The sequence below is a fragment of the Prionailurus bengalensis genome, chromosome A2 (assembly GCF_016509475.1).
Source record: "Prionailurus bengalensis isolate Pbe53 chromosome A2, Fcat_Pben_1.1_paternal_pri, whole genome shotgun sequence".
Lineage (NCBI taxonomy): Eukaryota > Metazoa > Chordata > Mammalia > Carnivora > Felidae > Prionailurus > Prionailurus bengalensis.
In genome coordinates this window covers 17429880-17456929 of record NC_057348.1, presented here as the reverse complement: position 1 = coordinate 17456929, position 27050 = coordinate 17429880, and the positions used below count along the sequence as shown (strand labels likewise).

At 44.0% G+C, this 27050-nt stretch overlaps 1 protein-coding gene across 1 annotated transcript in view; it reads left to right on the top strand.

Moving 5' to 3' along the window:
- The window catches only part of MAP4 (microtubule associated protein 4), a 197531-nt gene that overhangs the window by 155401 nt on the left and 15080 nt on the right, over window positions 1-27050 (top strand). The window contains 6 exon segments of the mRNA XM_043587292.1: window positions 20217-20323; window positions 21140-21244; window positions 21246-21356; window positions 25232-25415; window positions 25971-26030; window positions 26147-26439. Of these exon segments, the coding sequence (XP_043443227.1) occupies window positions 20217-20323; window positions 21140-21244; window positions 21246-21356; window positions 25232-25415; window positions 25971-26030; window positions 26147-26439 (860 nt within the window).

The window sequence follows — 27050 nt, the reverse complement described above, 5'->3', positions numbered from 1 at the left end:
TAAGCTAACTAAAGCAGAGTTGGAGGTTTGTGATTGGTATATATTAGGTTACCTTGACAGGCATTTCCCAAAAGTGCAGGCTGACTTGGCTCTAGATTTGTGATAGGAGCCAGGCCTCCATTTTTTGGGTCCCAGTAGGTGAATTACTTTTATCAGGAGTCATATAAGTTAGATTGCTGGTTTCATTTTTTTAAAATCCTATCTATTTCCCAATCTTGGAAACTCAATTAGGGAGAATCACAGTTTTCTTGAGTTAAATATGTACTAAGAAACATTTCTGAAATTCAGCAGAATATGGCTTTGAGATGGTTGTGCGTATATATATATGTATATAAACACAAACATTATTTACTTTCAGGTAAGAAACTTAGATTGCAACTTTGTAACCTTCAGGTTTTATTAGTAAAGAGTATCAGTCATTGTAATCAGTGGAATTATTGACTGTCATTGTAATGATAATTTATTAGAAATTGTTTTCTGGAGACAATATCAGGGAACATTTGGTCAATCTGGAAAGTAGTTTTGTTGCCTTGGTAATGACTAGGAGAGATGCAGAGAAACCAGTTGTGGAACATATCAAAACCAAGGCCCTGAACAGGTTGGGTACTAGCTGAAGGTACAGACGAAAACAGAAACATCTGCCGGTACGTCTGCTAAGATCAGAGACCTTCAGAGACCTGCAAGTTGTGCCAGCACCCTTGGAGGCTAGACATGTCGTTATATGGTCTCATAAAAGAGCCTTAGAGGGGCACCTGGGTGGCTCAGTGTGTTGGGCATCCGACTTCAGCTCAGGTCATGATCTCACAGTTCGTGAGTTCAAGACCCACGTCAGTCTCTGTGCTGACAGCTCAGAGCCTGGAGCCTGCTTCAGATTCTGTGTCTCCCTCTCTCTCTCTTTCCCTCGTTCACACTGTCTTTCTCAAAAAAGGACTAAGTGTCAAAAATTAAATAATAAATAAATAAAGCCTTAGAAACCACCACTGACCAGACACATGGGTGTATCTATGTACTTTCCTTAGACTCAGAGTGGAACTTAAAAATCTTTAACCCAAAGGACCTTCCAAATTGGAACCTCTCTAGATGAGTTTAATGATGGGAAGGGTCAAGTCAAATTATAGAGTCTGTATTCAAGGAATCCATTCATCCTTCCGCTAAGCAGAACTTTTCTGAGAGCCTACATACTGTATCAGATTGCTGGTCACCACCATGGCAAAGATGGACTCATCATTTTCTTGCCTTCCGGTAGCTCCCAGGAAAGGCACATAAGTAAACGACTATGGTGTAGTTTCCAAATAGAGTGTGAGCAAGTATGATATTGTAAAAACATGAACGAGCCGATTTGGGGGTAGGGGTCTGGGAGACTTCACAGAGGTGACATTTAAGTGGGTTCTGAAGGAGTAGGAGTGGAACCAAGAGGAAGGAATTCCAGTGGCAGCTGAGTCTAGAATTGAAGCCTTCTGGTTCTTAAGTAGATTTAATTTATTTTTGCCTGGATGTGCTCAACCTTTTAAGGTATCATGTAAGTTTGTCATCTAAGAGCCTGATAAAGTATCACAGAAGCTGGGGAGATTTGAGTTCCTTGCCACAGCTGTCTCCTGTGGGGGAATGTGCATTCCTGAGTGAAACTCTGTCTATAATTCTGAATTGGACCAGAGCACTGACAGAGCCTCAGTTTTTACTAATTAGTCTGTCCTAGATTTTCCCCATTTTTCACGAGCCAGATAGCATTCACCTCATTTGGCAATCTTTAAACCCATTAATTCTTGTTCCCTGTGATTTCTTCCTTGGTATGTGTTACAAAAACAATAGTGTAGTCAAACTATAATCCACTCTGTCCCCTTCCCTATGTAAAAACCTCTAGATCTCTACTTTTTCCTATGGAAGCAGGACCTGCCTGCCTATGCAGAAGCACCATGAAGGGGAAGCTCACAGTGTTGAGGAGCTGTGAAAAACCATTAATGTAAATTTAAGTTCTCTCAGAATGGACACTAATAACCAGAGATCACTAAGGAAGAAGCTGCTCACACCTTCCTCATTCTTTGTACAATGAAAACAATACCATGATAAAGGTATAAGATGGACACTAAATCTTAATGCAGTTGCTTCTTTGTCTCCTTTATTTCAAGCTTGTTTTGCCCCCCAAACACACATACATGTATACCACACGTGTACACATTGTATACTAGTTTTGGAAGCTTTGAATTAATCACAAAAATTGTAAATTAAAGTCTGTAGTACTTTACTGAGCAAAAAAGAAATGATGAAAAGGAGAGGCATCCAGTGACTAAGATGTAGTTTTGCTCAGTTGTGTGGGAAGCCTGTCAGTCAAAGACCAAGCATCTTCCACATGGCTTTTCCATTAGCTCACCATTTGATCTTAGGCAAACCATTTCATTTTCCCCCCTCTGGACCCTGTTTGCTCTTCTGTAAATTGAGAAGATTAAGTTAGAGGAGTTCCAGCGTTCGGATCCTGTACCGTAGCACATACGTCATTGTCCTTGCAGCACTGTTGTTATAAAATGACCCTTGTCCACTTAAGAAACAAAACAAACGAGCAAAGGAGAAAAAAAGAGAGAGACAAGCCAAGAAACAGACTGTTAACTACAGAGAACACACTGACGGTTACCAGAGAGGAGGGGTTGGGGGGGATGGGGAAAATAGGTGATGGGGATTAAGAGGGCACTTGTGATGAGCACCGATAATGCAAATTAAAACTTAAAAAGACGATAATAAAAATTTCAAAACAGAATAAAATGCTTTTGTCCTAAAAGAGACTTGGAGAATAGGATATTATTTTCTTTAGGCAGTTTCTCCGATTTTGAGAGCCAGCTTTTCTTTTTCTCTTGTGTGTTATTGAAATTAGCGTTTGTATGGTGTTTCTTGGTGGTGGTGGTTTGTTTATTTTTGCCTACCTTTATCAGAAGGATTGTCATGCAGTAATTCTCCAGTCCAGGGACTTAATACTTTATCGTTTCACATCAAATTCCCTGCTGGAAGCGGTAAAACCTACTTCATACGTTTTCTTAGGTTTTTTTTTGTTTTTTTTTTTAAGCTAGCATCAGCGGGTACATTATGTTAGCTACCTTGTTAGATGGTTTTTATCTTCTGTTGCTTCACACCTACACAAGAGATGGATTCTGTGGGTGTCCCCATATTATGCCTTATGTTCTCCTGTTGTACTCAAACCCAGACCCCTAGGTGACTCCAGGCTTATGTGCAAGCTTGAGCATCTAGCTGACGTGATGTCTTGGGCACTCGCCTGTACTCTGGGCTTCCTGTCTGGGCTTATACTTCTTGCCCACTGACCTCTCCGATTTCTTCTTCAACTCTCTGACTCTTGAGCCCTCGAACACTGAGGCCTCTGCTTGGCACAGTAGACGAACATTGTCTTCTTGCAGGCTGACCACATTTCTGATGTGTAGTAGGAACCACAGTCTAGAATATGTGCTTCTTTGTGACCAGCCAGCTGCATTCTCCTGGTTCCTGCTCCTGGTCTTTGGCTGACTCACAGTTTGCAGTTTGCTATTTATAGATAGAGTTGTTGAGACAAGATACACGGGACTTGAAGATACCAGGGACTTAACAACTATAGTTACTGCCTTAGCTTCATTTGTTTGTTTCATTTGTTGTTGGTACCAGTGGGAGGCTCTGGATAGGCTGGCTAGAACTAAAAATCATTGGACTCTAGGGGCGCAAATTTAAAAATCATTTGACTCAGAGGAACAAGTGTCCATGCTTGTTCTTCACCTAGGCTGTCTCTGCCCTTTCAGAATATGGCAGCCAACTCAGCCCCTCTTGTCAGACTTGCAGCTACATACATCCCCTAGGTAGTCCTCTACCATCAGGAGCCCCAAGTTAAAATCAAACCACTCTGAGTTGGACGTAGCAACAGACCTGTGAGTCCTTGATGCATGTTTCAGCCTTTTCATTGAGTCGTAAAAGTGTTAAAACTGTGACACTGGAAGGCACCTTAAGGGCCCCCCTCATTTTACGGAGGAACAAACCAAAGCCAGGAACAGTTAAGTGTGTTGCTCAGAGTCATAACTAGTAAATGACACAGAGAAATTTTAAAACCTGGTCTTTTGACTCCAAACCAAATTATTTTTTTCCCCACAAACCAAAGATAGAAGGTGTCAGTAAATTGGGGCGCCTGGGTGGCTCAGTCGGTTAAACGCCGACTTCAGTTCAGGTCATGATCTCGTGGTTCGTGAGTTCGAGCCCTGCGTCGGGCTCTGTGCTGACACCTCGGGGCCTGGAGCCTGCTTCGGATTCTGTGTCTCCCTCTCTCTCCACTCCTTCCCCACTTGTGCTCTTTCTCTGTGTCTCAAAAATAAATAAACATTAAAAAAAATTTTTTTTAAAGTGTCAATAAATTGAGGTGCTGTGTGTGTGTGTATTAGGGGTGGGGAGTGACTAGTTTCTCAGTGGATGGGGTTGCTGAGGCATACCTAATTTCTAAGGCATTTTCTAAGATTTGCATCTGGCATGTTTGGACTGCATTACAACAGCCTCCTGCAGGCGTTCATAATTTTCATCCTATATTATGCATACATAATTGTATTATTCACTTGTATGTATAAAAAGATAAGAAAGTCAGAATTCAGCTATATTTTATCACTAAACCTTTCCGTACCCAAGACTCTCCATCTTTCTTTTTCCCTAATTACTTAGTAGAATCAGGACCTTTGTGGTAGAGTAAGGTGACACTGGTTCCTTGCCAAGGAACCTTTGTTGGCTTTGACATGTATTGGTGTTAAACTACTTAAGGTCAAGAGGAAGGAGAGGCTCAGTTTATGTTCAGGACAGAGGTTAAATGGAAAAGCACATTTTTTGAGGCTTTCAACCCTGCCACTCTTGACCATCAACATAGCCCAGTGTTACGTACTGAAGTTAATGCAGAAAGCGTATACAGTTGGCTTCTGCACTACGGTTGGGGACTTGAGAGAAGTGATGTGAGTAATGTGAATAGTAGAGAAAGGGTACTTGGAGACAGAGGCTCCAGTTAAGGAAACTTTCCTGGGCTGGGCTTTGGTAATCTCATCACATTTTATAGATCAAAGAGAGCAATCTTAACTTGAACTTTTTTTTCTTTTTTTTTTTTTAATTCAGGTTAGTTAGGGGCACCTGGGTGGCTCAGTTGGTTAAGTGTCCGACTCCGGCTCAGGTCATGATCTCCCAGTTTATGGGTTCGAGCCCCCTCTTGAGCTCTGTGCTGACAGCAAGGGAGCCTGGAGCCTGCTTCAAGTTCTGTGTCTCCCTGTCTCTCTGCCCCTTCCCCGCTTACTCTCTCTCTCTCAAAAATAAAATAAAATAAATAAAATAAAATATAAAATAAAAGAATAAAATAGGGGCGCCTGGGTGGCTCAGTCGGTTAAGCGGCCAACTTCGGCTCAGATCATGATCTCATGGTCTGTGAGTTCGAGCCCTGCGTCAGGCTTTGTGCTGACAGCTCAGAGCCTGGAGCCCGTTTCAGATTCTGTGTCTCCCTCTCTCTCTGCCCCTCCCCTGTTCATGCTCTGTCTCTCTCTGTCTCAAAAATAAATAAACGTTAAAAAAATTTTTTTTAATAAAATAAAACATTAAAATTTTTTTTTAATTCAAGTTAGTTAACATACAGTGTGTCTTGGTTTTAGGAGTCGAACCCAGTGATTCATCTCTTACATGTGACACCCAGTGCTCATGCCAACATGTGCCCTCCCTAATGCCCATCACCCATTTAACCCATCCCCCCCACCCACAGCCCCTCCAGCAGCTCTCAGTTTGTTCTTCATATTTAAGAATCCCTTATGATTTGCCTCCCTCTGCCCTTTTTTCTAAAAGAATTATTAAAAAATTGTAGCCAGATCAGTGTAGTTGATAGCAGATGGCTTTAAAACAATCCAGCCTGAATTTTCTTCATCTTGGAAAAAGGCATCTGGTGTATTCCTCCTTGATAGAATATTTTGGAGTATCCTATGTTAGCGCATAATAGTGACTTACAGGTGAAGCAACAAAACTCAGCTTAATTTAAGGTAGAATACAGCCTGTCTTCTCAGTGTAACTTTTTTTTCCCAAGAATTTTCTTTTCTGGATATTTCAGTCCTGAATGTACAGTTAACAAGCTCAGAGGCCAGCACAGCAAAGGACTGTGCTGGATTAAACAGGGGCAGGGGGCTGTGTCACAGATTGCCAGAGTCCCTGTGTTCCAGAGGTCAGTGTGTTCACATGGCAACTAAGCAATCGGCTGGCTATAGACAGAGCAGGGCTGGTGCAGTGGGGGGGGGGGGGACACGGACCCGGCTTGTCCAGGGAACTGGTGGGGAGCAGGGTCAGAAGTAAAAGTGCAAGGGGTATATTGTCACTCAAATGTCTTGTAACTAGAATACATGTCTCCAAAGCCCTGATTGCTGAGATCCTGGGAGGAACCCTTTATTAAACTCTTCCATAGTACAGAACTACAGGTGAAGCTCTCACTGAGATTTGGGGACTCCACTCAAATCAGTTTTCAAGCCAATTTGGTGAGTTGCTGTGACAGCAAACCCACTCATGCTCTGAGAAATGAATGCCTCCAATTTTGACACTATAGTAAGGTCTTTTTTTTAAGTGAAATTTTGAGCCATTTTCTGAAATCATTGTTCTTTAATGGTTATGACTGGGGATTGGCAAATGAGTCTTGACTATTTTTAAAACAGTATTTTGAGTGGGTGAATGAGGAAGTGTGGGCATAGTGTCAGATAAGTGAACGTGTGGGTATACATGTATCTATATCAGTAAAAGCGGGAGTAATTACTATCCTCAGTACCCAGATTGGCACCATACCGTGTTATAAACTGCAGATCTAAACAGAGTGCTAGCTAACAGGAAATTACACTTCCAGTTTAACAGTGGCATTTGTGCAGAAAGTAGCAGGTTCTTTCCTTTCTCTTTTTCGTTCTTTTCTTTCACACTAGTAAATACATTTAGCACCCAGCTGCTAGAGGAGAGAGGATCTTTGGGGGGAAGACAGGTTTGTCATGAATACTGGGGACTTGGTGTGATGTCACTGCCAGCTCTGTGTGATCGTAGGTGGTGTTAGAGCTCCAGGAGCGAGGGGGGAGAGCAGTCGAAGAGACGATGTCGCTCTCAGACAAGCAGCCTGCCTCTCGCACTGCCGCTTACAGCCAGCTCTGTAAGGGCAAGCCTGCAGAGTGCCGAATGGACCCCCCAAAAGAAATCGACCAAGCTGGATTTGAGTGGCAGAGGACAGAGGGCAAACTGAATGAAATCGGACTGAACGTCAGCATGGACGGGCAGCTGAAAGACGGGCTTGTGAAGAATGCCAGCTTCCTGGAGCAGAAAAAGCTCTGCTTCTTTGAGGGGAAGCTAGACAAAGAGCTCAGCATTGAGGTGCAGGACGAGGAGTGTCAGGCAACCTCGGGTCACCTTGAGAGCAGGTATGTGATTTCAGAAACCTGCCATTCCTTGGAGGGAAACTCGGTACACCAGAAGACAGCTGAGTTCCGTGTGGGACCCGGAGAGGGGCCAGATGAGAACAAAGCCTCTACAGTTCAGGGGAAGGTGGCAGGGAAGAATGGGCCAGAGACCAAGAGCCAGTCAGATCTGGATTTCCCTGGGGCTGCTGACATCCCCACCCGGGATGTTGAGCAAGAAACCAGTGTTTGGAACCCCAACTTTCATCCAGTGGCTCAGGGCTTGAGGGAAGCAACTCCGGGAAAGGAGAATGGCATCACTGCTGGCTGCCGGGTGCCTGGGGTGGTGAATGATCACTCTGGGCTGCTCGAATGTAAGCCCTCACTATCTGAGGCTATAGCGCGCCCAGCCCCCACTATTGAGCATTCACCCACTGCCATTCCACCGATCACTATGGTGGAGTTCACCCAGGAATACGTAAATGACAGCTCTCATGACAGAGACCACGAGAAGGAGCTGGAGAAATTGAATTCTCCCGAAGAGGGGGCTTTGCTCAACCAAGTACCCCAGCAGAAAAAAGCAATGCGCCGGGCCCTGTCTGAATGTTCTCACCTCTCGGTTCCCCCAGCTGTCAACCTTGCAGAGAAATATCCTGAACTCCCTGCCCGAGAAGAGCTTTCTTCTGGCCTGCTGCCTCTTACCAGCAGCCCAATGCCAAGTCCTACGCCCAGGAAACTGGGGGCTCCTGCCATAAAGCGCTCCATGACGGTGGCTGAGGAACAGACAGCTAGCTACAAATTGATCCCTGGGGAGCTGCCCATCCCATCTACTGAAGAGGTACCTCCTTTCATCTGTGAGGAACCTGTGGCCAAGAAGAGAGAAGAACTGACCCCCGTCAGCAACAGCAGCGGCAGCAGCTCTGGGAAGAAGGAACTGGGCACTGCTGGATTGCATCTCCATGGTAAGCTGGAGCAGATTCCTGAAGTAAGCAGCAAGGAAAAAGGACATGAAGATGTTAGTGAAACCAGAACGGATTCATGCTCCCCAGTCTGCCAAGGAGGTGAGAAACAGCCAGGACAGACGGCTCTGGCAGGGAAGAAAGAAATTGAGGTCACTGCAACCCAGAGCACTCCAGCGTTCCTGTGTGAAGAGACCCCACGTGATGGTATGTTTCTAAATTTTGCCTCCATGGGGAACAAGCAGACAGCAAGGAGGGAACCAAAGTGACAGATTACCGGCAGGAGCGTTAGGCGGCTTTATTACCGCTGGAGTCTGTGTGCCGGGGAAAGCAGAATTCTTTGCATTGGAAGGTTGCCGGGAGTGAGGCGAGAAAGCAGACAAAGTGAATCCAGCTAGGTCAGCCTGAATGTCTGCTGGCATGATGGATAGTGGGGACTGAGGACGTGGGCTGATGGGGTCAGAGGGTGGTGGACATAAGAAATAGACCCCTTGCTTGACCTCATGTCACCCTACCCACCCCATCCCCCATCCTGCCACCCCCTCAGCTCCCTGTTGGCTTGAACCAGATGATTCCTGAGCCCCAAATCATCCAATCACAACTGATTGATTTCCTTGCTTGAAAATCCGCCACTGTGTGGACTCACAATGGGCGTATCAGCACTAAACCTCCTCTCGTTAAGTAGCACAGCCTGGGTGCAAGCTCTGTTTTCCATTTCGCTTGTGAGAACATTTTACTTTTGTTCAAGTGGAAAAAGAGCCTTTTAAAGCTGGCTATTTAATATTCTCTTCCTGTTCTTCATGTTTGACCCAGTCTTGCTTCTAGTCTTCTCTTTCTGCATGCAGGTGGGGAGAATTTGTGGGGAGAAGGGAAAGGAGAGAGAAGGAGAGACTTGCACTTAATAAACCGCTAAATGTCACAGGCTTTGTGGCTGCCTCCTGTGTCTTTCTTCCTGGCCCTCCTCTTCCCCACCCCCCAGCCCCCCATGGAGCTTATTGTTGGTGGTCTACAAAAGCTGGTTTTCCTCCCAGTCCAGTTTGAGCACAAAGGACTCTGATTCACAAGCTGGTTCATGGGGATTTAAACCATGTGTTTTGTTTGTAAAAAATCGCCTCTTCTCCTAATATTTATTCCTCTCGGTACGTTTTCATGAAGTTTTTTACTCATTTTCAAGTATTTTCTAGGGGAAGGGTAAGTGGAAAAGCCCTAGAAGACCAACGGGGTTTTTTGGGGGGTTTTTTTTTGGGGGGGGGTTGCTTTTTTTTTTTTAATGGAGGTGGACAAAGAAGCTTCCTATAAGCTTCCTATTTCCTCTGTGATGTATGTCTCCAGGATGACAAGCACGCAGATACTCTGTGCCGTTGCTCACTTCTAGCTGTGGCAGAACTGTAAGCCCCTTGTGAATAGGGTTCTGTCGTCTTCCTGTTGATGGGCTGGTTCCCGGTTTGGTGCCCTATACCTTCTAGGTGGTAATGAGTGCAGATTTTTGTTTATTTCAAAGCAAGTTTATCCTAGTTCATACTAACAGAAGTTCATGGTGGCAGGAAAAAATTTCAAGTAACCTGCAAACCTCACTAATGTGTGCACCTAATAAAATGTTTAAGTGTCGACTCTGCTAAGCGCTGTGTAGATAAAAACAGATAAAGATTCATGCTTACGATACGTCAGTCACTGTCTAGGCGCTGGATATTGCCCACATTCTCAAGCAAGTTATGATCAAATTGGGGTGGGGGAATGGAGCAGTGAGAGAGTCGTGAATCATGGAAACTACCTGGAGGAGGTGGTTCGGAAGCCCTGGTGCCTAACTTTGCAAGGGAAAGCCTTCCAGGCAAAGGGACTCACGTAAGGGAGCCTAGATAGCTCATTGTTAGGTAAAAGAACAATGACCAGTATTCATAGGGTACTCTTGTAAGGATTATTTAATTTCAAAGAACGGAAACACACTCAGAGGAACTCAAATTTATAAAAAGGTGTTTATTGACAGGGAGTCTCAGGGAATCCAATTGCAGGAAGCGTAGTCGGGCTGCAGCCATTATATGCCTCTTAGGACATTTGCTTCACCCTAAACATTGTGTTCCATTCCCTTCCCTGCTGGAAACTGCTTTCTCTGCCATCTCATACATTTTCTTTCCTTGGTGACTCTGGTCCACACAGACACTGGGTTGCCATGGTTTGGGCTCTGTGCCCCACTTTATGCTACCTTACATCCCTTATATCTGATCACCTCATTCACCTGGAGACTTCTTGGGAAAAGAATGTGGGTTGAGCAAACACGTCAAAGCCATCCATACATATGTGGCCAGAAATAATGGGAGAACACCTCTAGAAAATTATTTGGAACCCAAACTTCAAATGCCCCTTCAGATGTTTTAAAAAACTGCTGGCTACCTATAACAATGAAGTGGCCCAAAGTCAGCTTTGGGATGACTCAGTAGACAGGATGAACTGGAAAACAGAGGATTGAAAGCAGAAATCCTTGTGACAATAATAGCTTGTCTCATGTAGTCGTTGCAAGTGAAATACTGATGACATGAATGGGGAAATAGAACAGGTGAAGTCAACTTGAAAACTGAATGTGGAAGGTGTGTGTGTGTGTGTGTGTGTGTGTGTGTGTGAGAGAGAGAGAGAGAGAGAGAGAGAGAGAGAGAGAGAGAGAGAGAAAGGAGTCGAAGCTAGTGCTGTTATACTGAGCCTGGGTTTCCCAGCAGGTAGTAACGCAGATACTGGAAAGATCCAACAGAAGGAAGTAGTTTTGTGGAGCAGTTACAAGTTCTGTTTTGAGCATTATTTTTCAAAACTGTAGGGACATTTGGGTAGTGGTCTCTAGCAATTGGCTGGCATAGACCCCTGAGCCAAAGGTGGAGGGCCATGGTGAGAAGCACCGTCTGGGAGGGAGGTAGCAGTTTCTGCTTCTGTGTACGTCAGGTGTTTTTCACTGGGTGGCAGCGATGTAGGTTGAGGTGTTGCATGCTTATGTCATAGGCAGTGGGACTTTGTGTAGATGTTTACTGAACAATCCTGGGCCTGCTGAAAAATGTGCATAGTGATCTGGGGCTAATGGCAACATATCACACATTTGGTAAGATGTTCTTTCAGCTTGCTATAGAAAAAAAGACATTCACCAACCTTGTGTGTTTTTCTTTTCTTTCTTCATATTTTTAAAACTAAGCAAATTCAGTTTTGACTCATAATACATAGAGTTTCAAACATCAAAAAGTACAAACTGCTATAAATAGAAAATCTCCTACCAAGGCAAGACCACTTGATTCACTTTTTCTTGCTTCTTTCCTCTAAGTACAGCTAAATACTCTGAAAAGAATTCAGCAGACAATTATAAAAGGAATCTGAAAGGTGGAAAGGAGAGGACGGACTGGGTAGGGAACTCAGGGCTTCAGGAAGGACAGTGTGCGTTGAGACCCCTGGGTTTTCTTTCTTTCTTTTTTTTTTTTTTTAATTTTTTTTTTTCAACGTTTATTTATTTTTTTTGGGACAGAGAGAGACAGAGCATGAACGGGGGAGGGGCAGAGAGAGAGGGAGACACAGAATCGGAAACAGGCTCCAGGCTCCGAGCCATCAGCCCAGAGCCTGACGCGGGGCTCGAACTCACGGACCACGAGATCGTGACCTGGCTGAAGTCGGACGCTTAACCGACTGTGCCACCCAGGCGCCCCAAGGGTTTTCTTTCTAATCTCCCCTGTACCCAGGTCTGGGCCCTGGAGAGTGCCTGCAACCCAGAAGTGCCAACAAGCATAGATGCCACCCCGCCCCAAGCCTCCCCCACCAAAAAAAAAAAAAAAAAAAAAAAAAGAAGAAGAAGAAGAAGAAAGAAAAGAAAGAGAAAAGAAAGGCGAAGAGAAGGGAAAAAAGAAAGAATAAAAAGCCTACTTTCTCTTGCCAAAAGACTAGGAAAGGGAAGCCATATTCCCCTACTCATATCCAGCAGCAGTAGTGGGCTCAGTCCTGCTGAGCAGTGCTCATGAGGGCCCACCTGTCACCTGTTCCACACCTGACAGCAAAATACAATCCATCCACACTGGCAGGAGAATCTATCCCTAGTCCCCCACAGGTGACAGCACCAGTGACACCTATAGGCCTGATGTCTTCTAGCCTTCTATCCAGGAACAGAAGGGGACCTTGGGAGGTTTCCTCCTATACACCCTTCCCTCCAGCAGCAAAAGGCCAGGTGGGTGCCTCCTGCTCCCAGTGGCACCTGCAGAGATCGAACAAGAAGTATGCCAGCACCAGGCAGCCAGAGAACAGGCCAGGAGAAACTCTCTGCATTCTGTGGGTCTGGCATCACTCAACCCTCACCTAGTGAAACCATCTGGCCCAGGGAGGTGGCTTCATCCCTTGCTGGAACTACCAGCCGGGACTGAGTGACATTCTCATGAAGGCAGAAGAACACAGCAGTCCACAGTTGCATTACAAGGGCTCTGGAGACTAAATTGTTATTGAAACTACAGCCAGAACATGCACACTAAATTTAAACAATGATTACCTGATATCATACAAAATTAGGATTGTAAAGCAGCCATTATAAAATTGCTTCAACAAGCAATAATGGATTGTCTTGAAACAATGGAAAAACTAGAAAATCTCAGCAAAGAAATAGAAGTTATTAAAAAGCAGGAGATGGAAATTATGGACAGGAAAAATACAACAATCATATAAAAAAACATGTCTGATGGGCTCAACAGTACACTGGAAATGTCAGAGAATAGAATCAGTGAACTTGAACACAGATCAATAGAATTTAGTCCATCTGAACAAAAGAGAGAAAATAGAAAAAATTACAGCTCCTCAGAGCCTTCTATAACAATAACAAAAGATCTAACATTTGTATCACTGGAATCCCAGGAGAGGAGAAAAAATGTGAGGCTGAACAATTATTTGAAGAAATAATGACTGAAAGCACCTCAAATTTGTCAAAAGATATAAACCTAAAGATTGGAGAAACTGAATGAACCTCCAAGAGAAAAAACCCAAAGAAATCTACAAGACATATTATAATTAAATTCTGCCAACTGAAGACAAAGAAAAAAGATCTTGAAAACAACTGTAAAGAACTAACATATCTGTATTGGGGAATAGCCGTTCAAATGGCGTTGTGATTCTTACCGGAAACCATGAGGGCAGAAGGAAGTAGCACAACGTTTTTCAAGTGTTAAAAGAATAGTCAACTGCAAATTGTATATCTGGCAAAACCATCCTTCAGGAAAAAAGGGAAAGTAATGACATTCTAAGAGGAAAACTAAGAGGACTTTTGCTTGCTGACATCCCTTTAGAGAGTGGCTAAAGGAAGCTTTCCAATAAAATAAGATATCATAACAGAAGGAGGCTTGGAATTTCAGAAATGAAAAAGCAATTAGAACAATGGAATGAGTAAAAATAGGAGTAAATATAAATAGACTGTCCTCATGAAGTTTAAAAATCTTATTTGATGATCGAAGCAAAAATTGTACCATCTGATGTGGTGCTCGATGTCTGAGAAGGAAATACCTAAGAAATTACATTTAAAAAGCAGGGAGGATAAAAGATCCTAAATAGAAGTAAGTAAAATGGTACACTCAAAAACATTAAAAAATAAAAGTGGAATTTTAAAAAATGTTCAAGTAGCCCACAGGAAGGCAAAAGAAACAGAGGGAACAAATAATAAAAAACAGAGCCGCCCTCTGTGCCCTCCTCATTGACACCATGCTCCAGTTGCTGCTTGGAATTACGTGTGGCCCCCTAGTTGGAATGTATCTGGTCCAGAACCATGACATAGCAAACCTGGTTTAAAAACTTGAAGGAATTAAAAAGGACTTGGATACAAGAAGAAGCCCCCTGCTTTATGAGGCGGACTCCAGCACTGCCTTCTGGATTTGCTGATTCTGCTGTTCTGGAGGGCCTCCTTACCATCTGAGCCGAAAGCTTTCGTTTTAAATTCCGGCCTCAGAGATTTTCCTCTCTGCTCGAACCTGCGCTGCCTCTGAGCACAGATGGGGCCACAAGTTAAGAACTCTCCTTTTCCAACATCCTCACTTCTTCCCTTCCTCTTTTCCAGCCGCTTGAGACGGACTAAGACTGGAATTATGGTGCTAGATGAGTAAAGGTGACCTTTAACTAGTTCTTTGGGATTTCTACCACCTTTTTTCTAAAGAAAAGATTGATGAGTTTTGCATAGCTGATCAGATTTGAATAATGCCGATTACACTGTTTAGCAATTATAATGGATGCTTAAACATTTGGTACTAAATTATGTTGTTTCCAGGTAATTAAAATTAAAGTGTAGAGGGGGGAAAACACACAAATACCAAAATGGCAATATAAACCCTAACTGATCAGTAATTACTTAAAATGCAAATAGTCTAAATACTACAATTGAAGACAGAGATTAGAAGAGTAGATTTTTAAAAAATGACCCAAGTACACACAGTGTACAAGAAATGCATATCAGGGATGCCTGGGTGGCTCAGTCAGTCAAGCGTCTGACTCTTGATTTTGGCTCAGGTTATGATCCCAGGGTCGTGGGATCGAGCTGGGCCTGGAGCCTGTATAAGATTCTCTCTCTCTCTCTCTCTCTCTCTCTCTCTCTCTCTCTCTCTCTATCTCCCTCTGCCCCTCTCCCCACTAGCGTGTGCACTCTTTCTAAAATTAAAAAAAGAAAGAAAGAAATGTATGTCAGTCCTAAGGAAGGTAGATTGAAAGTTAAAGATGGAAAAAGATATATCATGTTAACATTAATTTTTTTAAGTGGCTATATTCTTTTCAAGCACCTATGGAACATTTGCCAAGATGGATCCTCGGCCATAAAATGAACTTCAGTACTTTATTAAAAGGTTAAAATCATACAGAATATTTTGTCTGGCTATAATGGAATCAAATTAGAAACCAATAATAGGCCACAGGAAAATCTTCAGTCATTTGGAAATTAGAGTACACATCTTTTTTTTTTTTCCAACGTTTATTTATTTTTGGGACAGAGAGAGACAGAGCATGAACGGGGGAGAGGGAGGGGCAGAGAGAGAGGGAGACACAGAATCGGAAACAGGCTCCAGGCTCTGAGCCATCAGCCCAGAGCCCGACGCGGGGCTCGAACTCACAGACCGCGAGATCGTGACCTGGCTGAAGTCGGACGCTTAACCGACTGCGCCACCCAGGCGCCCCTAGAGTACACATCTTAATAGTCCATGGTTGAAGAGGAAGTTATCACAGGAAAAATTAAAAATAAAATGAGGGGGTCTGGCTGGCTTGGTCGGTGGAGCATGCAACTCTTGATCTCAGGGTTGTAAGTTTCAGCCCCATGTTGGGTGTGGAGATTACTTAAAAATCTTGGGGCTCCTGGGTGCCTCAGTCAGTTAACGTCCCACTTCGGCTCAGGTCACGATCTCATGGTTTGAGCCCCACATTGGGCTCGCTGCCATCAGCACAGAACCCGCTTCAAATCCTCTGTCCCCCACCCACTCTTCCCCTCCCCTTCTCGCACTCTTTCAAAAAATAAACATTTAGGAAAAAGTTTTTAAAAAACAAATAGAATGAACTTTGTGATGAGCACAGGGTGTTGTATGGAAATGTTTAATTGTACACCTGCAACTAATATTACTCGGTATGTTAACAAACTAGAACTAAAATAAAAACTTAAAGGGCACCTGGGTGGCTCAGCTGGTTAGACATCTGACTCTTGATTTCATCTCAGGTCATAATCTCATGGTTTGTGAGTTCTAGCCCCACGTCGGTTCCACACTGATAGTGCAGAGCCTGCTTGAGATTCTTCCCCATCGCCCGCCCTCCCTGCCCCCCCCCCCACCTCCTGGCCTCTTTCTCCCTGCCCCAAATAAATAAATGTTAAATAAATAAAAATTTAAATTAAAAATAAAATGAACTGAATAAAAATGAACATAGAACATCTCAAAATCTGTAGAATGCAGCTGTAGCAGTGCTGGGAGGGATATTTATAGTCCTATGTGCTTACCTTAGAAAAAAGATCTCAAATCAATAACCTAAGTTACTGCATCAAGAAACTAGACAAGGAAGAACAAATAAGTCCAAACCAAGCAGAAATCAGTGAAATTGTAAACAAGAAAACAACAAAGGAAATTTATTAAGCCAAAAGCTGGTTCTTAAAAAATACCAATACAATTGGTAAATCTTCAACAAAATTGACAAAGATAAAGAGGACACAAACCACTAACCTCAGGAATAGGGGACATCACTATGGCAATTAAAAGGATAACAAGTGAGCACTGGAAGCACCTTTACACTCCCAATTCAACAGCTCAGAGGAAATTCCTTGAAAACCACAAATTACCAAAACTCAACCAAGATGAAATAGATAACCTGAATAACCATTAATAAAATTGGATTCTTAATTAAAAAGTTGCTGAGGGATTCACTGTAGGGGTTCATCCTACATTTAAAGAATAATTAACACCAATTTTACACATTCTCTTCCAGAAAATACGAGAGGAGGCAATATTTCTGATTCATTTTATGAGGTCTGTATTTATCTGATACCAAAACCAAACAAAGACAGTATACAACAAACTACAGACCAATATCTCTCATGAATGTAGATGCAAAATATTAACATGTCCAGCAATATATAAAATTACCTATACACAACAGCCCAGTGGAATTTATTCCAGATCTACATGGCTAGTCCTGTAATCAAAAACCAATCAAGGTTATCCATATCAACAGTCTGAAGAAGAAAATTCATTTAAGTGCAGAAATGCATTCAACAAAACTCATGACCCATTTATGAAAAAACACTCATCAAAGATAAGAGGGAGAACTTTCTCAACTTGATCAACTGCCTCACCTACAGAAAACCTACCATAACATCATACTTAGTAGTGAAATACTGAGTGCTTTCCCTGTTAAGACTAGGAGCAGGGCAAGGATGCCTGCTCTCATCACTCCTACTTAACCCAATACTGGAAGTTCTGTTTAGCACAATAAAGTAAAAGGAAATAAAAGGGCATGTAGATTAGAAAGGAAGAAAGAAATCTGGCTCTCTTTGCAGATGACATGATTGTCTATATAGAAAATTCTGAGGAATCTACCAAGAAAAAAAAAAAAAAAAAACACCTTCCTGGAAGTAATAAGTAATTTCAGCAAAGTCACAGGATGGAGTTAACTGCATGTCCATACACTAACAGTGACACTATTTTAATAAAAGTCCTGTACATAAATGTTTTTTAAAAAATTTTTTTTTCAACGTTTTTTTATTTATTTTTGGGACAGAGAGAGAGCATGAACGGGGGAGGGGCAGAGAGAGAGGGAGACACAGAATCGGAAACAGGCTCCAGGCTCTGAGCCATCAGCCCAGAGCCTGATGCGGGGCTCGAACTCACAGACCGCGAGATCGTGACCTGGCTGAAGTCTTTTTTTTTTTTTTTTAATTTTTTTTTTCAATGTACATAAATGTTTGTAACTGTAGCAGGCGAATGGTTAAACTGTGGTTAGAGCTGTACCATGGAATATCTGGCATATCATCAGCAGTCAAAAGGAACTAACTACTGTTGCATACAACAACACCAGTTGTTGTAACATCTCAAAAGCATTATGCTGGGTGGAAGAAGCCAGACAGAAAAGGTAACATACTGTATGATCCATTTACGTAATAGTCTTGAAATAATATTATAGGGATGGAGAGCAGATTAGTGGTTGCCAGAGATTTAGGGATTAGGAAAGGAAGGAAGGGAGGGTGGGGTGGCTATAAAAGGGTAACAGGAGGGAGCCTGTGTTAATGGAACATTGATCTGTCCTGATTGCTAGTAGTGGTTACATAAAGCTCCACGTGCGAAAATTGCATGGCACCGCATATGTGCGCATGTGCACCGCACACACTGTCACACAAATGAGTGCTGCATGTAGAACTGGAAACGTCTGAGCAAGCTCTATGGGTTGTACCAATATCAGTTTCCTGGTTTTGATAGAGTAATGTGCTAATGCAGGGTGTCAGCGCTGGGAGAAGCTGGAGGAAGTGTACACAGGACCTCCCTGTACATTTCTTTGCAACTTTTAATCAATATAATTACTTCAAAATGATGTTTTGTTTTGTTTTGTTTTGTTTTGTTTTGTTTTTTAATTTATTTTTGGGACAGAGAGAGACAGAGCATGAACGGGGGAGGGGCAGAGAGAGAGGGAGACACAGAATCGGAAGCAGGCTCCAGGCTCCAAGCCATCAGCCCAGAGCCTGACGCGGGGCTCGAACTCACGGACCGCGAGATCGTGACCTGGCTGAAGTCGGACACTCAACCGACTGCGCCACCCAGGCGCCCCCAAAATGATGTTTTAAAATGTTTAAAATAAAGCCTCCTGCCCTCTTAATTCTGTGCCCCATTCCCCCTTCCCCAAATTAAGGTGTTTTTAGAATGCATGTACAAGTGTATTTGCATTAGAAATCTATTTTGCCCCCTTCCTTTCTCTAGACAGATGGTTTCATGTTGCCTTCCTATTCTGCACCTTCCTTTTTTCTTCACTTAATAGAGATGATTCCGTATCGGTCATGCTTTATGTTTTCAGATGCTGAGATTATCTGATACTTTGCCGTGATGCTTTGACCACTTTTCTATTAACAGACTTTGGCTGTTTCCATTTTGTGCTGTTAGGAACAATGCTCTGATGAAAGGCCTTATACATTTGCCATTTTGCTGCTGTGTGAATATACCTCTAAGATAAATTTCTGGAAATTGAATTTCTGGATTAGAATTTACAGTACAGTTTTCAGAGACACTGGTTGCCCTGCATAGGAACTGTACCATTCCACACGTTCACCAGCCCCAAGTATCCTCATATTATCCCCATTGGCTGTTTTCACATTTTAGGACTTTTGACAATATGTTAGGTTAAAAATGGCATCTCAGTGTGGTTTTAATTTTCATTTCTCTGAAAAATTGGGCATCTTTTATTGTCAGTTTGTATTTCAGTTTGTATTTCTTTTTCTGTAAACTGTGTTCATATCCTTTGGGCCATTTTTCCAGTGGGTTATTGGCTTTTGTAGAAGTTAGCGATTTGTAGGAGTATTTTATATATAATAAGCTCATTGTCTTTGATGTGAGGTTCAAAATTTTTTTCCTGTTTATCATTTGCCTTTTGGCTTTTCTTCTTTTCTTTCTTTCTTTTTTGTGGTCGTTGAAGTTTTTGAAACTTTTTCCTTAGACTGATCTTCTTTGGCTTCTGGATTTTGTGCCAGTTTGCAAGGTCTTTCCCACACCCAGGTTATAAATTTCATGGTATTTTAATGCTTTCAGGTGTAGCCCTATTGAAATCTGGAATTACGTCCCCACAGTGGTGCTGCTGGGCATATAGCCCTAGGTGGTAGACTATTTCTGGCCTTGGGTCTGATTTCATGGGTCTCCTCGGCCTTATTGGAAATCTGGGTCACTGCTAGAACCAGATCAAGTTAATCTCACATCCTCCATAAAGTGGTGCTTTACAGGGAAAGGAAATAAGGGGAGGACATTGGGTGATCTTCTGGCTCTTATCCCATCTTTCAGCAACCTTTATTCCAAGAGATAAACTCTAGTAGAAGAGGGTTTTGTCCCCTGTGTGCTCCGGGAGTTAGTGGTTGGGTGACAGAGCCCCTTTGCTGGTCTCCAGGGAAGGGAAACCAAACTTTAAGGGCCATTTCCTTCCATTGGTCATCTGTGCAAATCCCACTTAGGTTGCTTCTCCACAGGGACAGGCTGCCTGAATCTGTGGAATCTGAAACGGTCCTGACACAATGAGAGGAACTCGGGAGTCTTATCCACATTTCAGAGCACAGCCCTGTGGATTTTGTTCAGATTGAAGTGCTAGTCAGTGTCTGTCTCCACTAAGACTTGCATTTTCGAAATGGGTATGAAAAACATTTGCTTAGCATAACTGTTCCCCCTCTTAGGAATAAGTAAGCCTGAAGAAGGACGGCCTGCTGGGAGTGTGACCGGAAATGACATCACCGCCCCTCCAAACAAGGAGCTCCCACCAAGCCCAGAGAAGAAAACAAAGGTAGGTGCCGGAATGCTGGGTTCTCTTCTACCAATATCATTTTTTAAAACCATACCTTCTGCTACTGTTGCTTGGATTGTGAATGGAATTTCTTTTTTCTGAGCTATTAGTAGGTCCTTCCCCAGTTTTGGACCTTCTTAGAAAATATTTTATATTCCTATTTTACCATAGTAGCCTAACTCAACCCTTAAAATCTCTTCCCTTGACCCCATTATCTTGAATATGTGTAGAAATATTCTGTAGAGGGTGTTTCTGCTTCCCTTAACAACAACAATAAAGGGATTTGCAAAACTATTTGGAAATAAATTCTGCAATCTGCATTCATGAAAAGGGAAAACAGATTTTTAAGGTGGATCAAGCCTTCAGACACTTACTGGTACTTACTGCAGAGTAGAAATGCCACACTTCAGTGTGGTCCTAAAACGATGCTGATGTTGCCTCATCAAGGTACAAATAATAACGGCTTAATCACCTGCTGGTGGCTTTTCCTCCTAAAACTATTATAGCAGCCACCAAAAGCTACTTAATTGTTTAAAGCTGTCACTGAATTTAAGTCTTCAGGTGCCAAACTGCTAGAATTTGTGAGACAGTAAGAATGAATTCCCAGTTTTCTTTCTCTCATGGTTTCTTTCCACTATTTACCAAGCTCAGAAGAACGGAATGCTGCTTTTCAGTTGCATAGATCCTCATTGCTTATAATTTTACTTTGAATTGTGCAATTTATACTTTTTTTTTTAATTTGTTTTTATTTTTGTTTGTGTGTTTGATGTTGACCTTTAAAAAAAAAAAAACCACCACCAACAAATCAACTTAAAGCCTTTGGCCACCACTCAACCTGCAAAGACTTCAACATCGAAAGCCAAAACTCAGCCCACTCCTCTCCCCAAGCAGCCGGCTCCCGCCACCTTTGGTGGGTCGAATAAAAAAACCCATGAGCCTCACTGCGGGCTTAGTGCCGGCTGCCCCGCCCAAACGCCCTGCCGCCACCACTGCCAGGCCTTCCACCTTACCTTCAAAAGACGCAAAACCTAAGGTAAGTGGCCACCTAAGCACTCTGCCAGGGAAAAGTTCTCCCCTCTGAGTGTCCGATCGGCTCTCATTGCTCCCAGACAGCGGAATCAAGCTGCTGGAATTGGGGGAAGTGGGGAAAGGCGACTTGAAAATCATTTGGGGCCCAGGATGCAGCCATAACATCTGAAGGCCTTTCAGACCTTGTACCTTTCCCTGCCCCTGCCTGGAGGCAATACTTCATCTGCTTGAGTTTCTTTTCCTTTCTCCCAGACCCTCCTGCTCTTCACGGTTTGAACACTTGTTAGCCAGTTTGCCCCACTCCACACCCCGTTAGATTAACCCCTTTTTGGTAGAATTCGCCCATCAAATTCCTAAAATTTGGTTTCTTGTCTTTCTCTTTAATCCTCCTACAGAAGTGATTTTTACCCATTACTTTTTTGGATAAAGCTCTTCTGACTGATCTCTGTAGGTTCCAACATCATGTGACAATTTCCTTTGCTTTTGACATTGGGCCCCCTCTCTCCCTCTGCAGTTTTCCAGTTTTTCAGGTCACCCACATTATTGCCTAGAAATCAGTCAATTTGGGCAGCAGTGGCTTCATAGGATTGTCCTAGAAGGGCAGATGGCGTCTGTGGCTTTCTTCCTTAACGTTTTGTTTTATTTGAGAAGGGCCTTTAGGTCAGCTTGGTGTTATTCTTTAAATTCATGGTGGGAAATAGTTTCCCATGTTAAAATGGTAGTGTACCAATCTAATCTTGTAAAGAAAATTGGTGGAACCTAGGAATTGTAGAATGGGCTGGAACCTTGGCCAAGAAATTGCTATGGCCAAGAATTTCTATGAGAAACCCTATCATACATTAAGAATGATAAAATCTCATGAAGCTTTCTGACCCTGATTTACCCAGTTGACTGCTTTTCTTAACTGTTAGAAGACAATTTATTTGCATAAGAGGGCAGAGGGAAAGGCACCTGGGTGGCTCAGTTGGTTAAGTGTCTGACTTCGGCTCAGGTCATGATCTCCCGGTTCATGAGTGAGTTCAAGCCCCACGTCAGGCTCACTGCTGTCAGTGCAGAGCCTGCTTCAGATACTCTGTCCCCCTCTCTCTGCCCCTCCCCCACTGCGCTCTCTCAAAAATAAACATTAGGGGCGCTTGGGTGGCTTAGTCGGTTAAGCGTCCGGTTCTTGATTTTGGCTCAGATCATGATCTCACGGTTCATGGGTTTGAGCCTGGGATCGGACTCTGCACTGACAGTGGGGGAGCCTGCTTGGGATTCTCTCTCCCTCTCTCTGCCCCTCCCGTGCTTGCACTCTCTCGCAAAATAAATTTTTAAAGTTGAAAAAATAAATAAAAAATAAAATAAACATTAAAAAGAGAGAGAGCAAGTAGAGGGAAAGTGACTAGAGCTATGGTACAACAAATCCTGGGGCTGACAGGACAGTGGCAGGGGCGCAGTGTATAGTGAACTTTTACTCTGCAGTAATAATAAAAACGAAGTGCAGTGTACTGGTATCTTTATGCCTGTTAATTCCTTCACTCCTCTCTCTCAGCAACCCATGATGTGGATATTCATCTTCTCATTTCATGGCTCAATGAAATAACCTTCCTAAGGTCCAGTGCCAGTAAGTCACAGAGCTAGTATTTGAACTTGGGTCTGACTCCAACACTGATACTTGGGCCTCCGTCAGCACTGTTCTTTCTTGTCCATGCAGCTTTTATTTTTATTTTTTATTTATTGATTTATTTTTAAAGTTTGCTTATTTTGAGAGAGAGAGAAAGAGAGAGAGAGAGGGTGCAAGCAGTGGAGGGGCAGAGAGAGAGAGAGAGAGCGAGAGAGAGAGAGAGAGAAAGAGTATGTCAAGCTGGCTCCACACTGTCAGCACAGAGTCTGACGTGGGGCTCGATCTCACCAACTGTGAAATCATGACCTGAGTTGAAACCAAGGGTTGGTTGCTTAACTAACTGAGCCACCCAGGTGCCCCTCATGGCCATGCAGCTTTTAGACAGCATTTTGAGACACAGCTGATCTGAAAAGGTGATCTGCATTACAATTACAAACTTGTTTTTTAGACAAGAAACAGATAAAAATATTTGGAGAGATTGATAGAAATTTATTTTTATCTTTATTTTGGTAGAAAGATTTTAGAAGCAGACAAAGGAGGAAAAACTTACTCAGAAAAAATAAGCAGATCTAGGACTCTGGTAGAGAAGAAAATATGAATTGAGAAACAGCAGAGTAAGGGCAGTTACCAAAGCAGGCTGGTTCTGTAGCTTGCTGAAACCAAGAGACTGGCAGCTAAAGAGTGTCACATTTTTGGGCGCCTGGGTGGCGCAGTCGGTTAAGCGTCCGACTTCAGCCAGGTCACGATCTCGCGGTCCGTGAGTTCGAGCCCCGCGTCGGGCTCTGGGCTGATGGCTCAGAGCCTGGAGCCTGTTTCCGATTCTGTGTCTCCCTCTCTCTCTGCCCTTCCCCCGTTCATGCTCTGTCTCTCTCTGTCCCAAAAATAAATAAACGTTGAAAAAAAAAATTAAAAAAAAAAAAAAAGAGTATCACATTTTTAAGAGCCTTCTATCCTTAATAACCTTTTTTTCCAACTTATTTTATCACCATTACTTCCACTAGCAAAAGAAGACCCTACTAGATTATTCTGAATCACAGTCAGAATACTGAGAATTTGGAGGAGACCTCAGAGTATCTGGTTTAGTACTCAGAGTTTTGAGCAGACAGGAGGGAGCCCCTCTGCACAAAATCCTACGATGTATTCCGAACAGAGCTGGTAGCTGAACAGTTCCTCTTATTCCAGTCTGAGGGTTCTTCGTACCATACTTCAGGGACTTCATTTGTCCATTACCCTGCATTTTCAGTTAGACTTTAACTGGATGCCAGCCCTTAATTTCTGAGCTCCTCCTAAGCTGATTTTCCATTTAAGCAGTGTCCTGCTGGTCTCTGCCAACACACTGCCCTGTGTGGCCATTTCTCTTGGAGCAAAAGAGCTGGATCCACTCTGTCTGTGTTTTGGCTTCCTCTCTTGAGGAAGGCTTATCAAAAGAGTGTGTCCTTCTCCTATTCCTGTAGAAACCAGGCTAAATTGATCCCTTCCCTTCCTTACTAGTAAGGCCATGCCCCGCCTCCACGGAAGAGGAACGACCGGGGCCCAGGTGCCAAGCACCTACACTTGAGAAAATTTTCCCTTTTGATGTCACAGCTGACATCGGTGCTTCTCATTCTCTCTGGTCGTCAGGCCTGCACCCTCCACTTGCCCCCTTCTCGTCGTCTCTGTGCTCTGGTCCCCACAGATCCTCTGGTCCTGACCTCCTTTATCCAGATGAGGAAATAAAGCCCATAGAGGTTCTGTGATTTTCCCAGAAACACACTGTGAGTTGGGGGCCTGACTGGGGTTGGAGCTCAGGCTTCGGATCTAACTGGTTAGGCCAGTGTTCCCTCCATCTGCAGCCCTATTCTGCTCAGCACTCACTGGGTGTATCTTAGCCAAAAGAATGACTGAATTTGCTTAAACATAATTTTTAATTTTTTTGTGGTGTTTATGTATATTTGTCTTTCATCAGGTCGTTAAATACTGATGTATTTAATGTATTAAATACATTCGATCCTGCGGCAAACTTCGTTTGTGATGTGGTATACTTGACTGGTTTGTTCATTCTCACCGCTTCAGGTTGGATTGAGATAGTTAGACTCCCCCATCTCCTGACTCCAGCTGGCCCAGCACCCTACATGGCCAGCTTCTCACTTTGTCTGAAGGACTTAGATCTCAGCAGTATAAATTTTCCTACCAAGAAGTACCAAATCCATAGTTCCCCTGTTTTCTGCTGTCCTTTAACATGACTTCCTGGGGCTCTTGCTGACCTGCTGCTCTTATTCCCACTTCCCTGTTACCAGCCTGTTGCAGACGCGAAGATTCCTGAGAAGCGGGCCTCCCCATCCAAGCCGGCCTCTGCCCCAGCGCTCAGGCCTGGCGCCAAGAGCACCCAGACTGTTCCAAAAGCCACAGCAGCTGCAACTCCTGCCTCAGCTGGGCCAAGCAGCAGGAGCCCCCCTACACCTGTGCCCAAGAGGCCCACCAGTGAGTACTGTCACCCTTCCTTCCCACGGGAACCAGCGGGGAGACAGGAGAGATCTGTCTCTGTGCACCAGACCTTAACAGGGAACACTGATCTTCACATGCAGTTAGCCAGTATGTCTGTTCAGAAAACTCTTGAGTGAAAGGGATTCTCATGAATTCCCAGGTAGGATTACTATTCCCTTCTTAGTAACTTCACATTACTCAGCACACTGTGGTCATGGGCTTACATGATAGGAAGTCAGTTGTTCGGTTCCGCAGGCCTGTACTGGTAACCCACTTCCAAGGCCGTGTGGAAGGCACTGTTAAGATTGTAGAAAAGACTAAGGATACAGTGCGTGGCCTTTTGTACTCCATAAGGGCCCAGTCTTTACCTGGCTGTCTAATTTACTCTTAATCTATTCCAGAGACGAGCACAGCCCATGGCCCAAAGGGGACATTCAGTAATTGTTGAATGAATGAATGAATGAATGAATGAATGAATCTCAGTATTGGATGAGCCATTCACTAGGTCACTTTGTTAAACATTAAATAGTAAAAAGTGTTATGTTTGTGCAGCCATCAAGACTGAGGGAAAGCCTGCAGACATGAAGAAGACGGCCACGAAGTCTGCACCAGGTGACACCCGTCCCCCACCTCCTGGGACCCTAATTTAAACCCCTACCTCTTTGCAGCTTCCAGGCTCCCTTCCGCTCTCTCCCGCTGAACCCCTGTCATCTCTTACTTCTTTGCAGCTGACCTGAGTCGCCCCAAGAGCACCTCCACCACTTCAGTGAAGAAGAGCACCACTGTCCCCGGGGCAGCCCCCGCAGCAGGGGTGGCCCCTGGCCGAGCCAAGCCCACACCCACCCCTCCTCGGCCCTCTGGGACTCCTTCCTCAGACAAGAAGCCCACATCAGCCAAGCCCGGCTCCTCTGCACCGAAGCCGAGCCGCTTGTCTACCAACGCTTCCACCCCTGATCTGAAGAACGTCCGCTCCAAGGTTGGCTCCACGGAAAACATCAAGCATCAGCCTGGAGGAGGCCGGGTGAGTCCTGGAGCTCGTGGTCCTTGGCATGCTAGTCCTTGCTTCCCTCCCTGCCACGCCACACCCCTGGGCCCACCGAAGCAGAAGGGTTGTCATGACGTCGGATTCAGTGTCACAGACTTGCAGCCTGGGCTCCACGTCCATCCGGCAGCAGACTGTCTCCTCCCGTCTCTATCAGGGGGGCTCCTGGTGTGGATTTTGGGCTTTAGGCTTACATTTTGGTTTGGAGGCAAAAGGGTTCTTGTACTTAACAGAACAAACAGGGAAGCCCTGGCCTGTGAGACCTGCTGGCTGTGCTCCCCACCTCTGTGCTGTGAGCATCAGGACCTGACCCGCAGGAGGGGGAACCTGGGCTTGGGAGAGGCATGTCTGCCTGAAAGAAGTTAGGGTGCCCCCTTGTGGCCGGGGTGACTGCCCACTGCAGGGAAGAAGGGCTGTCAGAAGGGCTGTGGTGGGGAGTGCTGTTGAGGGCCAGGTGCTTCACTCTTAAGGATTTTCTGTTTACATCCACCGCAGAATTGTCAGCTGTTAGCAGGGATGGGACCTGGTGTAGCAAATGGTGGTGGCGAAAGTCCCAGTTTGGGTCCATGGAGCAGTAACCTCATTTCCTA